The sequence below is a fragment of the Dicentrarchus labrax genome, unplaced genomic scaffold, assembly GCF_905237075.1.
Source record: "Dicentrarchus labrax unplaced genomic scaffold, dlabrax2021, whole genome shotgun sequence".
Classification (NCBI taxonomy): domain Eukaryota; kingdom Metazoa; phylum Chordata; class Actinopteri; family Moronidae; genus Dicentrarchus; species Dicentrarchus labrax.
Window position 1 is genome coordinate 2,249,604 of NW_026136717.1, and position 14,904 is coordinate 2,264,507.

Sequence of the window (14,904 nt, forward strand, 5' to 3'; positions counted from 1 at the left end):
CTAGCCATACACTACCAATTGACAGTGCAGCATTTTAGCACGTAGAATGATTTATTACACAATTTATTATTTATTTTGTGGTGTTCTGAGATGTTACTGGAGACTTGCAGACCCTGTTTATTTTTTCACTTTTTATCAACTGTGAGTGACTCTATATTTGTGTTATATGTTGTAACATGGGACAATACACATACATACATCCATGAAAAGTGTCCTGAGATAACTTGAATTGAAACTGAACTGAAAATGGAATATAATATCTATGGGTATGTTTTCATTGGTGTATAATTACCCAAAAGTAAGAATGGCTGTGTTTTCCATGTCATGTTGAACCACAATGTTTCTACAGCAGCTCACAAGGGATACAAACACTGGCTCTAGATAGGGCTGTTTCCCAAGTTTTGCAGCCAGGAAAGAAGGAGAGTGAGAGAGGGGATGGTATGCAACAAAGGGCCACAGGCTGGAATTGAACCACTGCAGCAAGGACTCAGCCTTAGTACATGGGGTGCCAGCTCTACCAGGTGAGCAGTCAGAGTGCCCCCTCTTTGGTTCTTCTTAAGCATAGCAAATATAAAGAAATCAGATTTTACTGATGCAAAAGATCTATCTGATGCACACTTTTTTAATCGTGGCGATCGCTTCTTTAACATTTATGTTGGTGCACCAGTGCTACCACCTCTAGCAATTACAGGTTAATGGTAAAAGTTATGATGTAGAGAGGATTTGTTAAGTCAGTGAACTGACTCAGTAATGTCATTTGCTGCCATTTGGATCACAAATTGTGCTTTAAGATATATTTTATTTGTGTTGTTTTCCTAGTTTAAATAGAACACAAAATATGGCTAGAATTAGTATACTGTATGCAAAATAGTTGCCTGAGAAGTAGCTGCAGTTAGCTACAGTGGCTAATGCAGGGCTACTGCCACTTGGGCTTGTGCTGCTTGTCCCAATATACACTGTTTTGCCAGATCCTACTTGATCCAGATCAACAAAGTTAGTGAGATCCAGATTGAAAATCATAATTTTCCTGTAAATAACCTCAGGAAAGAGATTTCTGTAAAAAAAATAATCATTGGAACATTGTAGGTTATTTACTACGAAGCACTTCCTTTTTCCGTTACCGTTCAAGATTAAGGCTTTAACACTGACACACTGAAGTGAGCCAAGTGTAAATGAGCCGATGCTCTGTCCCCGTCGTCTTGTATTTCTAACAACCTTGTGTATCTGATACCTCCTCCTGTCAGGTGTCAAGGTATGGCTTCTGTGCTAATTACTCTGAAAGCATTTCACCGTTTTAATTAGACGGTAACAGAATGAGAAACTCTTTTATGATCTTGCTGTTATCCCCTGCTCATCAGATTCAGAGTCACCCATCTATGTGACAGGAGCTGTGGCGTGAAGGCATCACTGCAGTGCTACGTTACACTGGTGAGGCACATGAGTAGTGGCCTGTCTTAATAATTCAGAACTGTTTTCAAAGCCAGTGGTGAAATTTGTGTGGGTACTATGGAGGCCTGATTTCACAGCTTGTTAACAAAGGGATATGTGATATTATTTAAGACCATGGTCAATCGCAGTGACACTTGTGACTCCTGCATTGTGAATGTGAGGTCACCATCATTTGATATTCATAGTGACCTACTGGGCTGCTGTGTAGGTGGGGGGTTTAAAGGCGTAGTCCGCCACCAAGATACATATTTCCTCTTACCTGTAGTGCGATTCATCTATCTAGATTGTTTTGGTGTGAGTTGTTGAGTTTTGGAGATATCATCACAATATATTCAACACATGCCAAAAGACAAGGCTATGGCCTGGTCTAACCTGATGCTGTCTGACCTGTAGGCAAAGAGGACGTAGTCTCTGATGCAGTTGTTGGACAGCAGAACAGAGCGGTTTCTGTGGATTGCCTCACGCTCCATGGAAATGTTCACACAGTGCAGCAGAGAGCAGGAGGCAGCCAGGTCAAAAACCTAACAAACACACCAGCGACACAACCTATATGAACCTTTTATAAACTTTATTTTAATACAAGGCGCTCTTTCCAAAGTTCCTAACAATCACTATGGACTCTCTTTCACACTTAGTGGCAGCAGAACACAATGTTATTGTAGTTAAGGGTTGAGCAGACATGTGCCTAGTCACACATCCAGCAGGAACAGAGCAACATTAGCATTCCAACATTCACTCTTTTAGCTCTCTTCTGGTCTTCACCAACTCCTGAGAGAAATATGTGGCTCTTTAGCAGCTAAATGCTCCACTGTGTTTATCAGCTAGTCTCTAACTGTGTCTGTGTGCTGTTTGATGCTCAGCAGGTAGCATCTAGCTGTTGTTACCTTTACTAGATGACTCCCATCATAGAAGACCACCAGCAGCTGTCCTTCACAAGTCGTGGTGACTATGGGACGGTCCACTGAATCACTCTCTGAATACACAACTCGCCCGGATTCAACCTCTCTCACCTGAAACACAGCAACATATATAACTCTTGGTGTTTTATTTTTTTCCTTTCCCACAGTGCTTCGTATCCAAATTATATTAATCATGTTAGAATATAAGAATATGTTTGAATACTTAAAGCTAGCAAGTTGTTTTTATAATGTGGTTGTCCAACCTGCAGACTTTGTCCCATGCAGACTATAAGCATTTTATCATTCAGACCGAGTGTGATGGAATCTGCCACCACTCCCTCCACCGCATCCAGGCTCCTGATGATCCGCCTCTGCTCCAGATCCCAAAACCTCAAGCTTCCATCAGATTCACTGGTGACACCCAAGGGTCCTCTCTGCCCTCCTCCCAGGGCAATCACACTGGTCAAGTGACCTGGTTAGTAAACACACCATCTTTCAATTAATTAATTATACAGTTAGTTATAGCAAGCAGCTACCCTTAGACTAATATTCACATAAATAATGTAGCAACATAATGTAGTACTTTGGTAGTAGTAGGTGTGGAGTGGACTAGCACGTACCTTAAGTGCTCTGTGTATTGATCAAGTCAAGTCCATTTCATTTATATTGGCCAATATCAGCAATCACAAATTTGCGTCAAGAGGCTTTATAATCTGTACAGGTATGGCACAGTATGACAAACTCCTGCAGAAACCTCTTTAACTGGGAAAAAGCAAGAATGATGCACCCGCTGTTAAAGTCAGGTGATGTAGTATAAAGAGCGAGAGAGTCTGCATATAGAGGTGGTGGGGTGGATAGATGGCCCAAACAAGCAAAACTTTAACCCATTAGACTGCTGTCCGTGTCCTGTGTGAAACCAAAAGTCTACTTCTTCTTATTTGTTTTAAGTAACGTAGGTAACTTATAATCTTTTCGAAAACTAAGGAAGTAGTTTTTGTGCCTATACCTAACCAAACTGGGACTGTTTTACGTTAACCACACAAGCTTTATTTCTTTTAGTTAAGTCCAACCGGATGCCACATATTTATAATTACTAACTTGACTGGAAGTTGCAGACATTGCATATTTATTCTTGCTAACTTGACCACGGAGCCCTGCACATCCAGAAATGATGCAAGAGGGAAACCTACAGCCTCACATTTTGAAGTGGAGGGCTACTGACCAAGAAGTAGTATTTGACAAGTTGAGAGTGGGAACATGCTAAAAATGACAGTAAAGACAATCATGATGACAACTCTGTAAAGCAAGGCGGTATATGTGTGATATGTTACCTGCTAGGAGGATGTGTTGGAGGCCTCCTGGGGGCAGCAAACAGGTGGAGGAGGGCAGCAACACAGGCAGGGAGGACTGTGTACACTGAGCCATTAGAGCATGGAGGTAGCTGAACTTCAGCGGGTCACCTGGGTCAGACACATGTTATGTAGCACAATACAATCTTAATTAATCCTAATGTCCCGCAAAAATACTTTAATTTATTGTTCCCCTGGCACAATTAGCATATTGGTATGACCCGCCTTTGAAAATATAAAATTGTTGGATTAGTCAATCTTTAAGGCAGCCAATGCAGGTTTCATTGCATATTTTACAGACGAACACCTCATACTAGTGATTATAAATATAAGCCCATTTTAATATATATTTATATTTATATATAATATACAACCATCATTAGTTCTGACTATTTTCCAAAGCTGACCAAAGTGTTTTTTTAATCTCTCTGAAAGGACCTATGTGTGGCCATAGGCAACTGTAAATCCTCCTCTACCCTTTGAAGTACCTCATGGGTCAGTCCTTGGACCTATATTATTCTCCATCTACATGTTTCCTCAGGTCACTCAGTGTACAGTTTCCTTTGATTTAACATTACCATCCATGCATTTGAGCACATCCATGACTCTATTACGGAAGTTTAAAACTGGCCATTTCAAAATGCCTGCAAATTCTAATAAATTTGGAAACTTTTTTTATAAATGACTATATAAATAATGTTATATTATTTATTTTGTTAATATATTGTTTTGGGGCTTTTTGCTTTTATAGAATAGTGACAGCTGAAGATAGACAGGAAAGGAGAAGAGAGAGAGAGGGAATGACATGCAGCAAATAATCCATGTGGTACCAGCTGACCTATCAGTGCACCCCATATTATCTTTTTTTTTTTCAAATTAAAAAGTCTAGTGGTCTAGAATCCTCATTCAGATTTATACAACTCCACCTCTTTCACCTGATATACATATGACATATACCGTCAATAAATAGTGACACTCACAAGATTCTGACAAATTATACCTTTAGCAACGGGGCGGTCCTCAATAATAAGTTTTCCCAGTCGACCCATAAGCTGGGAGGCCAACTGACAGGGGTCCTGCAGCAGCACCACTGTAGACATTTCAAGAGCACCCGACAACACCTCGACATCCACCAGCACCCTAGGTATTTATACAGATAAAGTAAAGGAGGGATATACTGCAACAAATAAGTCTGAATGCGTACGCCCCTTTCCTCATGTGTATGATTCAGTGCTTTGAGGCAACAAAGATGCAAAAGACAAAATTCTGTGATGCAGCCCAAGAGCAGGCTATGAAAGTCGGCATTTTAAGTATCGCCATTCAGAACAGGTAGCTATATAGCCTACATTTAGCCTTTTCACATGGTCGGGCAACAACAAGTTTTTATTCTTGTGAACAATGTGTATCTTGCTATATACTGTATCATCAATGTTAAGTACAGTTTAAGACAAAAAGACAGCCTTCTGTCTGTCCTCTGATATGACCTACTTGTCTGGCAGCACAGCCTTGTTCAGGTCCTCCTTGATGTCCAGGACAGACAAACCCCAGGCCTTATGCAGCAGGAACTCATAGTTGAAAATGCATTCAGACAGGAAAGGCAGGATTTGGTCTGAGTGGACCAGGTGGTAGGGCAACCCATGAAGCTTCCTCAAATTGAATTTATAACTTTTAGTCGTACCTTCACCATCCTCTCCCTCATTCAATGTCCATGCCAGTGGCTGGAATATGTGTGTGCGTTGCGACTTGTCTTGGTAATAGTCAGCGTAGTCTGCATGTAAAGCCATACGACAATCAACTGTTTTTATATAGTGGTTCATGCACACATGGCTCAGCTCAGAATGAGTCCAACGGTACACCCACGTCCCATCTGTCCTGACCTCAGTTAGGTGACGGCCGAGGCCACGTCTCAGTCGAGCCCACGAGACATAAGGCACCCTTGGGTTGCTGGAAGAGGAGTGACATGAGGTCACTTCCTGGAGCACCTTCCCATCTCGGGTCAGTAGGTCCAGTAACTCCTGAAGATAGACATAAAACATAAACTGAATCAGAATTTCAAATTGAGCCTGGATCCTTGTAGCTGGATACTGCTACTTGAATAATCCAGGTTTTGGAAACTATATTGCCTCATGACTGTAGGGTTTGAAGCTAGGACATTGTTAGCTTACCTTAGCACAAACACTGGAAGTAGGTGCCAGCTACATATGCCAGTTAACCTGGAAGTTTAAAAATACACCTGCCAACACCTCTAAAGCTTAATAATGAACACATTGGTGATAAATGTAGTTTTAAGGTCAATAATAGAAATGCCTTCCAGGCAGTATCTAGCCATTATTCAACCAATGCTGGGTGTCCAAGCCAGGATGGCCAACCTGTGATCACTGGCACAGGCTTTACCCATATCTGCATGTTGATTTCCAGTGTGCGCTAAGGAGATGCTAAACTGCTTGTAGGAAATGAATCTAAAAACACTAAGTGATTAGTGATAATGTGTATGTGCAGCTTGTGGTTAAATGTAGTTTTCCCCACCTGTTCAGTGACACCCCAACGTGAGATGGATATCAGAGACGCAGCCCGTCTCACCAGCTGCCTACCCAGCTCTCTCTCCAGGCGAGCCAACACACCAAGGTAGAGGCCCTCCAGGCTAGGTGGAAGGCTGAGGCTGGCCTGGGGGGAGTAGGAGGTCCAGAGCATGCTCTCAGAGTAAGCTGTTTCCAGGTACAGAGGACAGGGGCAGGACAGGCAGGCATTGACCAGCAGCTGCCACTGCTGCTCCTGCAGACACCGCTGGTCAGTCCGCAGCTTGGTCTCTAATGCAGCTGTGATATCCTCAGGACTGAGTGGGGGGATGGACAGGACTGTGGGAAGGGCTGACTGTTGGTTGGTGAGAAAGAGAAAACTATAAATCAAAGAAAGATGGAAATCATACAGGAAGTTGAGGCAAGTTGTTGGTAGGACCTGTGTGGTGTCATGTTTGGGGCCGCGCTGCTGCTAACGTTAGCTCAGCTTGTTTCTCTGATAACTTAAGATCCAGATGTCCGATAACTAAAATCCTTCATCCGGTTCAATCTAGAGTTAAAAAGCACCAAGATCTAAACAGTGGATGGTAAAAATGTGGCTTCAGGCCTACTGACCTGCAGAGTGCAGGGGGAGTCCGTGGTTGCAGATAGGATGAGGTGGACGTTTTGAGGTAGAGATGCTGAGATCCAGGAGAGGTCTGCACCATGATCCTCAGACAGCTCATCCAACCCGTCCAGCAGGATCACCAGGGGCCTCTCCGTTCCCACCAGACCCAACAGAGAGTGGAACTCATTGATCAGCTGTGGGAGGCCCTGGAGGAGACAAATACCCTTTCATACCTAGAACCAACATGTCTAATCTGAATCAAAACATTGTTAATTCAGGAATAAATGCACACAGTTCACAGGCAGACTGATGTCAAACATATGTGGTTAAATTATTTGTTTTTATTTTGGCTTTATTTTTATAGAGACAGGAAAGGTGGGTGGAGAGAGAGGGGATGACACTCAGCAAAGGGCAGCAGGTCGGATTCGAACCCAGGCCACTGCAGCAACTCTGTATATATGGGTCGCCAGCTCTACCGACTGAGCTAACTGGGCGCCTGTGGTTAAGTTATTTTAATCAAAATAATCTTGGTCAGTCAGGTGAGATATGATGAAGCTGTGTTTACTAGAGATGGTCCAGTACCTCTGACAGCTGTGTGTGGGGACAGTAAGCTTCAGCTAGCTGGACACAAAGACTCTGCAGGACCAGACGAATATTCCTGCTCTCTCCAGTGAGGCCAATAAAGTGCACCAATATCTTCACAGCCCTGAACCAACGAGACATACATATCTAACAGTCAGTGTCTGCAAATCTGTATATCGATTGCCACAAAACCAAAATACGGATTGTCTTCTCTACCAGAATCTCACCCAGGTAGCCACGAGGGTGCTAGCTGTGCTACTGCAGCCATGGTGGTGCTCTTTCCCCAGCCTGGTGGTCCCAGCAGGAGGATGGGTCTGGTTCTTGACTGCTCCACTGCCTTCTTCACATCAGCTAAGAAAGTCTGCCTCAAAGTACAACCCTTCCCCCTGAGGGATGGAGGGACATCTCCAATTAAATTAGAACTTTAGCATGTGTGGAAATAAACATCTATTCTGTTAGACAGGTTGGATAGTTGTAGATTAGTTGCTCTATAAGCTCTTAAAGGTCCATTGTGTAACATTTAGGAGGATCTATTGGCTGAAATGAAATATAATATTCATTCATGGAGTCCGCCGTGTTGAACCACCATGTTTCTACAATATCCCAGACAAACCAAGACTTGTTCTAGATAGGGGCATTCACGTTTCTCGCACATTTTGCAGCCACCATGGTTTCTCCTACACACTTAGGAGTGGTATTGAGTTGATTGCAAACTGCAACTTCACTGTTAGATGCCACTAAATCCTTCACACTAGTCCATTTAAGTAACATTTCTACGAGTGATAGGGGAGTGATAGGGGCACAGAAGCCCTTTACACTGATCATCTCTTTACAAACTAAACATCGTGCCATTCTGCTACAATCACTAAACAATTCTACACATAGTGACTTTGAATGAGACATTTCTACAACTACTTGAAGTTGCACTTGGAAAGATTTGAAAAATTAAAAATACAGCTGTCTTCTCAGCCTATGGAGGACGTGTGGATACAACAGAGAACTGTGAGTCACTGTGTCTCCAGCTCTAGAGAGGCAATGACCCACTCACAGATGGAGTCCATAGTTAACATGGCGCTGTATCTCCTCCTGTATCTGCTCTCTGACAGCTTCTCTCCTCACAGTGTCAAAGGGGCTGTGAGTTTTGGTGACCTTCATGTCTCTGGAAAAGTAAAAGCACATAGTATCGTAATAGTTAACTCATACAGAACAGAGACATTTACTAGTTTATAAAAAGCTTCCTCATGTGTGTACTTGTTGAGGGAGTTGATGACAGTCCGTTGAAAGTGGGAGGAGATTCGCTCGGTGTAGAACCGGTGGGACTGATTGTGTTTAGAGTTCAGGCCTCTCTTTCCCCATCCCATGTTACGCTCATAGATGTTGGTGTGGCGCAGCTTGTTGATGTAGACAAAGTAATGAATAAAACAAAAAAAAATTAAAAAACTGGCACTCAAGACATCTGAATGAAATGGGATCTGTTGGTACCCACAAGTCTCCCCTTTGCAGACATGCCAACTTCATGCTAATCTCACACAGTTTTTTGCAAGTGGTATAAATGTGTTTTTTTTTCCTAGTGTATACTGGGGTCCATGTACAGTTCTGGAATTGCATAAATTGGGAATTACTGGAAAACTGAGACACACACAATGATGCCATCCCGTCATAAGTCAGTGCCCCACTGAGCAGGGGAGGAGGAGACAACTTTGAATGGTGCATTTAAACACAACAATAGAAAATCCTGCAAGGTATGCATTTAACAAGCTACCAAACATCCACGGAACTTTGCAGGCTACATAACGAATTGTCTAGTCAGCTGTAGCAAAAAAAATAGTAGATGCTAAATTGTGGGGTCCTAGTTCTTTAACATCACTTCTAACAAAACACTGTCTGCCCTTAGTTTGTACTGTAAGCTACAGTTACCAGGGAAAGGTTTGATTTCGTTGTCTGTCTCTGCCAGCTCAACTATCAGTCAGACATGTACACCAGCCTGTCCTCTCAGAGCTTCAGTAAAGGAGCCTTTCTGATTCATCTCAAAATTCTTTTTAGCAACACAAAATCCTAACAATAACAAAAAGACATAACCAAATATGATTTCAGTTGGAGTTAATATAGCCACAGCAGCTTGCCCTAACAGTGAAAATACCTTTCTATGGAGACGGTCCATAAATTGCTGGTGAGCCGCGGTGAGGACGGGATCGAGTCGAGCTCTTCCCTTCAGGAGGTCAGCGTACTGAGCAACGTGTTCATTCTTCAGGTTGTAGTGAAGGTCTGGGATGAGTCTCTTATAGCAGTGGCAGTGCTCCTCTGGTGGAGCCCCATCCACAGACTGCAGACCTGTCTCCACCTCCCAGTCAAGAACTACACATAAAGAAATGAGAGATAATGCTGACAGCTCAGTCATTGTCTTGACATAAGAAAGTTTCATGTTAGAAATGTATCAACATAATGTCTCTACACTGACTGCACAGCAGTTTTTCACACCACAGAGGAAAGGAGAAACCTCTTTCCTAGGAAAGATGGACAAAACCAACAGAACCCCACCTGTTCTGAGTAACAGCGATGCCTCCTCTCGTCCTAGTGCCTTCCCAGTGCTGCGTTGAAGAACTCCCAATAATGTGAGGCAGGTAGCGCTCCAGTCCTTCCTGGCCTGCCTCCTGCGCTCCCTGTCCACGCTCAACACGTCAGGATGGTGAGAGCTGTCGATGTCACCAAGAGATAACGAATGGGTCTGTTAAACCTATGCTCATACTCCCCAGATGTTGAGCTGATTGTTGTGACAAAAGAAAGATGGAGTGATAGAGATTTCCTCTAAGCTAAGCTCATCTATGGCTGGATTGTTTTGAAAGTTGGATTTTCCTTACACCAAAAATGGTTGACAATGGCGACAGGCTGCCATGTAGGGCTGTAAGAAAAGATGAAAAATATTGTCTTGTGTATTGTTGTCTTGTGATACTGTATTAATTCTCGATTTTAGTGTTTAAACCCCCAACAGCTAGAGAGCAGGGTTGTAAACATACACCGGTCGGTAATGTCTGATACTATACGGACTACGACCATCTTCTTAAATTAGGGTAAGAGAAAAAGATTGCAATATATCGCCTTGCTTTCAGTATTCGGCATATATTAAATCATAACCCTGTAATGTACTGACATGGTATATTCTGTGTACATTCAATGTTTCCAAAAGGAAGAATTGTTTAGATTTGGTGAGGTGATGACCTGTTCTGTAATGAAGTAGCCGTTCTACTATTAGCCTATCATCTTCAGGAATCTAAATATACAGGGAAATATAAATGTGTACATAAAACACAAAAATTACCACATTTTAGAGCTCCTGCTAAATTTCTCAAATGACGGTTACTGGCTATCTTGTGTCTCTGTCAGGGAGCCGAGTCCGTATTTCAAACCCCGATTAAAACAAAACATAAAGCGCAGTTGAGGTCAGTGAGTAATTTGGATGGTATTTGTTCATAAGCTAAAGTATTTGACATAATCAAATTCTGACCTGATGATGGCACAAGATAAAAATTCAAGTTTACAATTACAAGTCCTTCTGTGGGGAACATGAATGTCTGAAACAAATTTAAATTTTAATCCATCTGCTAGGTGTTGAGATATTGCACTGGATTATGGAAAAACATGACCTGCTGGTGTTTGTTTTCACCTAATGGGCAGTAAGCGGTACACAGGAGGAAGGCAGTTCTCGTCCAGCTTGTAGCACATCTGGAGCAATGTTAGGTCTTTGTCCACATCCGCCCGGCCCCTAGTGCCCACTGGGCTGAGTCTGGCCTCCTCTCCATCTGAAAATGAGTCGTGGGAGCTCTGGCTCAGTAAACCTGAGTTTGTGGCCTGTTCTCCAAAATTCAGATAATGCCCGTAAATGGAATCCTGAGTGAAGCTGTCAGAGCTGCTGTCTGTAGTGATGCTGGACTGGGAGCCGGAGGCAGCGAGGTCCACCAATGGTTTGTCCCTGGACATCTGCTGTCGGTCTCTATCCAACACTCTAACTATGGCCTCAAAGGCCTCTCTCGTGATGGTAGAGGGAAGGCTCCGGACCTCATGCTTCTGTCCTACAAAGACCTGACCAACAGAACAGAGAATCATATGTGAAGATGTAGAAAAGCTGCACTTGCTGTCCAATAATAGTACAGGGCGATATCTTACAATCAAGTTGGGGCCCTTGGTTGTCTGACATCGCTGGAGATTCTCCACATGCAGCTCTACGGTGTCGTGGCGTTCAGCAAAAGGTGTTCCAATCCCCCAGCGGAGGTCGACCATGCTGAAGTCGTAGCCTCTCTGCTTACAGTACAGATACAGTCTGGGATAAACGTTCTCCATGAGCGCACTTCTCTCTGCAACTGTGTCTGGATCGAACACATATACACACAGAAAAATAACGGTTACATCTTCCTTTTACAGCATCTAAATAACGAGTGATTTTACTTTGTACTTTGTTCCCGACCAATTCTGAATCGAAAATACTGTTTTACTGCATTTTTAATCTCAACCCTTAAAACACCATTAATTAAGTAATTTATTTTGAAAGGCTAGTTAAAAAAAGAAAAAAGACATACAACTGGTATGTTAAAATCATCCTCTGTTTTTTTGAATGTGTTTGTAACACTAATTAATTGACCCTTCCTAAGTCCCGCCCCATTTTGCTCTGTTGCTCCAATAACATTTGAGCAAGCCGTCAACTTCCTCCTTACCTGTACTTAGATATGCTATGTGCTAGGCTAGTCTGATGTTGAAAAGACAACCACATTTGGAAGAGGCTTAAAAGATAAAAGCAACATATATACATATATATACAGTACATAGTGACATCTGAAGTTACCTAATGTTAGCAAAACACTAGCTAACTAGCCAGCTAACCTGAATCGTTAGGTAGCTAATTAGCTGGTTAGTTATTGTTATTCATAGATTCAGGGTTATTTTATTGTAATTTACCATATTATCTATTGTCAGAAATAGAAGATAATATCCATAGGTATGTTTTCATTAGTGTATAATCACCTGAAAATAACACTTTTGTTACCTTAGAATGAGCTGTTTTTATCTACAGACACAGCGGGTCACCTTCCATAGAGTCCGCCATGTTGAACCACCATGTTTCTACAGTAGCCCAGAAGGGACAAACCAAACACTGGCTCTAGACAGGGCCTTTTTGCAACCATCATAGTTTCTCCCACACATTCACAGCCCGTTCTCATTCCTAGGCTGTCACATATAGACGCCAATGGTGTTCAGCTCACACTAGATGCCAATAAATCCTACACACTGGACCTTTAATTGTTAGCTAGCTAGTTAGAGCTGATAGCTAATGTTAGCTAAAAGCTAGTTCCTGCTGAAATTTCCAGCTATACAGACCCAGAGAGGTTTCAGTCTCTCATCTGACCCCACACCAGAAAGCAAATAAGCACATTTCCCAAAATGTCACTATATTAACTATTCAATTAATATACCATAAAGACAGGCTTTAACCAAGAGTTGGGTTAGTATCATCTTGTTGAACACCTGCCAGTCATTGAGAGAGAGTCTCTCCCATGGTATAACCCTGGCACTCCTACCTTTGTATCCACCACATATGTACACCATGAATCTCCTCTCTTCCACAAGAGGAGACTCCTCCGTTCTTTGAACCTCACTGCTCGCCGTACAACACAACAAGTCTGTCCCTGGGAGTTTGTGTTCACTTTCTCTGTCCACATCTATGTTTGAGCTGACAGACAGATGAGTCCCACTGTCTGTCTCTCTGACGTCCACGATAACATCTTTGTCCTCTCCCTCTCTGTCCTCTTCGTCCTCCTCTTCTCCAGCCAGGGCCTCCATGCTCTTTAGTAACTGTGTTGAATCGTCGATTGTTCTCCTGTATTCGTGCAGGTTCAGTAAGGTGGTGGCAGCCTTAACCTGTTAAAAAACATAGTATAAAGAATCTGTCTCAGGTTTACAGCTTTATCTTCTTTTTATTATATTTTCAGCATTGAATGGTCACATTCTGTACAGGTCTATAAATGAGGTACCTTGAAAAACTGGCCTTGGTGCAGTATGTCAGTTATTCTGTCCTCTAAGTGAGGCTCATTTTGGGTTTTGCCTGTTCGCTGTACTTGATACTGGAGACAGACAGGATGATTCAGCTGTAAAAACTGACTTTGGGTTAGTCAAAAAAAATACATCTGCAAGGCATTCAGTGCTTCAGTGTTGGCCTCGGGCACTTACTCTGAGGTGATCTGTAATATTGGACTCCACATGCAGTTTGCCGTCATGCCCCTTCCTGTTTGTCCCCTGCAAATTAAGAGCATCAGAGAAGACAAAGAGATGGGTACTATAATACTTTTATACACAAATCCTGTTCCTGTTCAGTTTTCACTGAATGCATCCTGAATGTCTGTACATAATATTACCAATCCATCTAATAGTGGTTGAGACATTTTAGTAATGGTAAATGGTAAATGGTAAAATCACCTGACATAGTGAAGTTGGACCATTGTGTATAGCTGGAAGTGTTACAGCCTCTTTGTCCTCCTGCAAGACATAAATTGAACAATACCTCATTGTTACCACAGAGACTGAAATTCAGCTTCTATAAAATACTACAATTATAAAAATAGCCTACATAAAAAAATATTTGTATACAATATCTTAAAGATCCCCTCCAGACAAAGGTAGGTATGTAATTTCTGCCTCTCACATCAAAACAATAACAAAAGACTAAGATGACGTCATGAAACGCAGAATAACCTGAATAAAATGACAGATAACTCTGAGTTTGAACATTATTGGAAACATTTGGGATAGTGGAAGTACACAACTCAACTACATATAGAACATAGAGCTAGAGTTTATAGACAGTTTAATGAGAAGATGTTACATATAGCTATACTTATTCAATACTGAGTTTAACAAACAGTTTTTATTTTTGGTACAATTATTTCGAATTGCTTAAAGCTGTAGTGTTGCTGAATAGAAGCTTCAATAAAATTAACTGTATAGAGTTTTCAACACACAAAAGCCAGTATGAATAAAAACTATATCACTGGTTTGAAAAAAACACTTACTTTCTTCTTCTTTCTGGGAAAAAGCCCGTCTCTGTAGTAGCTCCACATTCTGTCACCTGCCGCCGATACTGGAGACATCCATCTGTCAAGCTTGAAACAATGAAATGACCAACTTCCGCTCGCAGATTTCAAAATAAAACGCAGACTAGGCCAACATTTAGATTTGGTCACTAATTACTGTCAATGGTCAGTACAGATATGCTGTTGTATGTGACTATTGTAATGTTAAACATTAGATGGTCTCCTACATGTGGTGTTTATTTCAGCTACCAGGACATTTCCTGCTGCCTTCTCTCATAATGCATTTCTGACAAATAAAAATAATGATAATTATTAACTTCTTTTATAAAGCACTTTTCAAAATAAAGTGCCTTACGTAAAAAAATAAACAAAACAAATGAAATATATAGCAATGGTGAACGGTGGCAAATAAATGTAGACAATTAC

At 41.9% G+C, this 14,904-nt stretch overlaps 1 protein-coding gene across 1 annotated transcript in view; it reads right to left on the reverse strand.

The window, feature by feature from the left end:
• Positions 1-14,505, reverse strand: part of LOC127349591 (uncharacterized) — a 25,990-nt gene extending 11,485 nt beyond the window's left edge. The window contains exons 1-21 of the mRNA XM_051375456.1: positions 14,458-14,505; positions 13,865-13,924; positions 13,619-13,684; positions 13,423-13,512; positions 12,970-13,309; positions 11,564-11,763; positions 11,064-11,479; positions 9,941-10,095; positions 9,543-9,757; positions 8,654-8,793; positions 8,451-8,561; positions 7,630-7,788; positions 7,403-7,526; positions 6,829-7,026; positions 6,224-6,568; positions 5,186-5,712; positions 4,698-4,837; positions 3,680-3,808; positions 2,612-2,820; positions 2,334-2,459; positions 1,837-1,970 (exon numbers count right to left, since the gene is read on the reverse strand). Coding sequence (XP_051231416.1) covers positions 1,837-1,970; positions 2,334-2,459; positions 2,612-2,820; positions 3,680-3,808; positions 4,698-4,837; positions 5,186-5,712; positions 6,224-6,568; positions 6,829-7,026; positions 7,403-7,526; positions 7,630-7,788; positions 8,451-8,561; positions 8,654-8,793; positions 9,543-9,757; positions 9,941-10,095; positions 11,064-11,479; positions 11,564-11,763; positions 12,970-13,309; positions 13,423-13,512; positions 13,619-13,684; positions 13,865-13,924; positions 14,458-14,505 — 3,932 coding nt within the window. The remainder of the gene's footprint in view (positions 1-1,836; positions 1,971-2,333; positions 2,460-2,611; positions 2,821-3,679; positions 3,809-4,697; positions 4,838-5,185; positions 5,713-6,223; positions 6,569-6,828; positions 7,027-7,402; positions 7,527-7,629; positions 7,789-8,450; positions 8,562-8,653; positions 8,794-9,542; positions 9,758-9,940; positions 10,096-11,063; positions 11,480-11,563; positions 11,764-12,969; positions 13,310-13,422; positions 13,513-13,618; positions 13,685-13,864; positions 13,925-14,457) is intronic.
• Between the last annotated feature and the right edge of the window lie 399 nt (positions 14,506-14,904).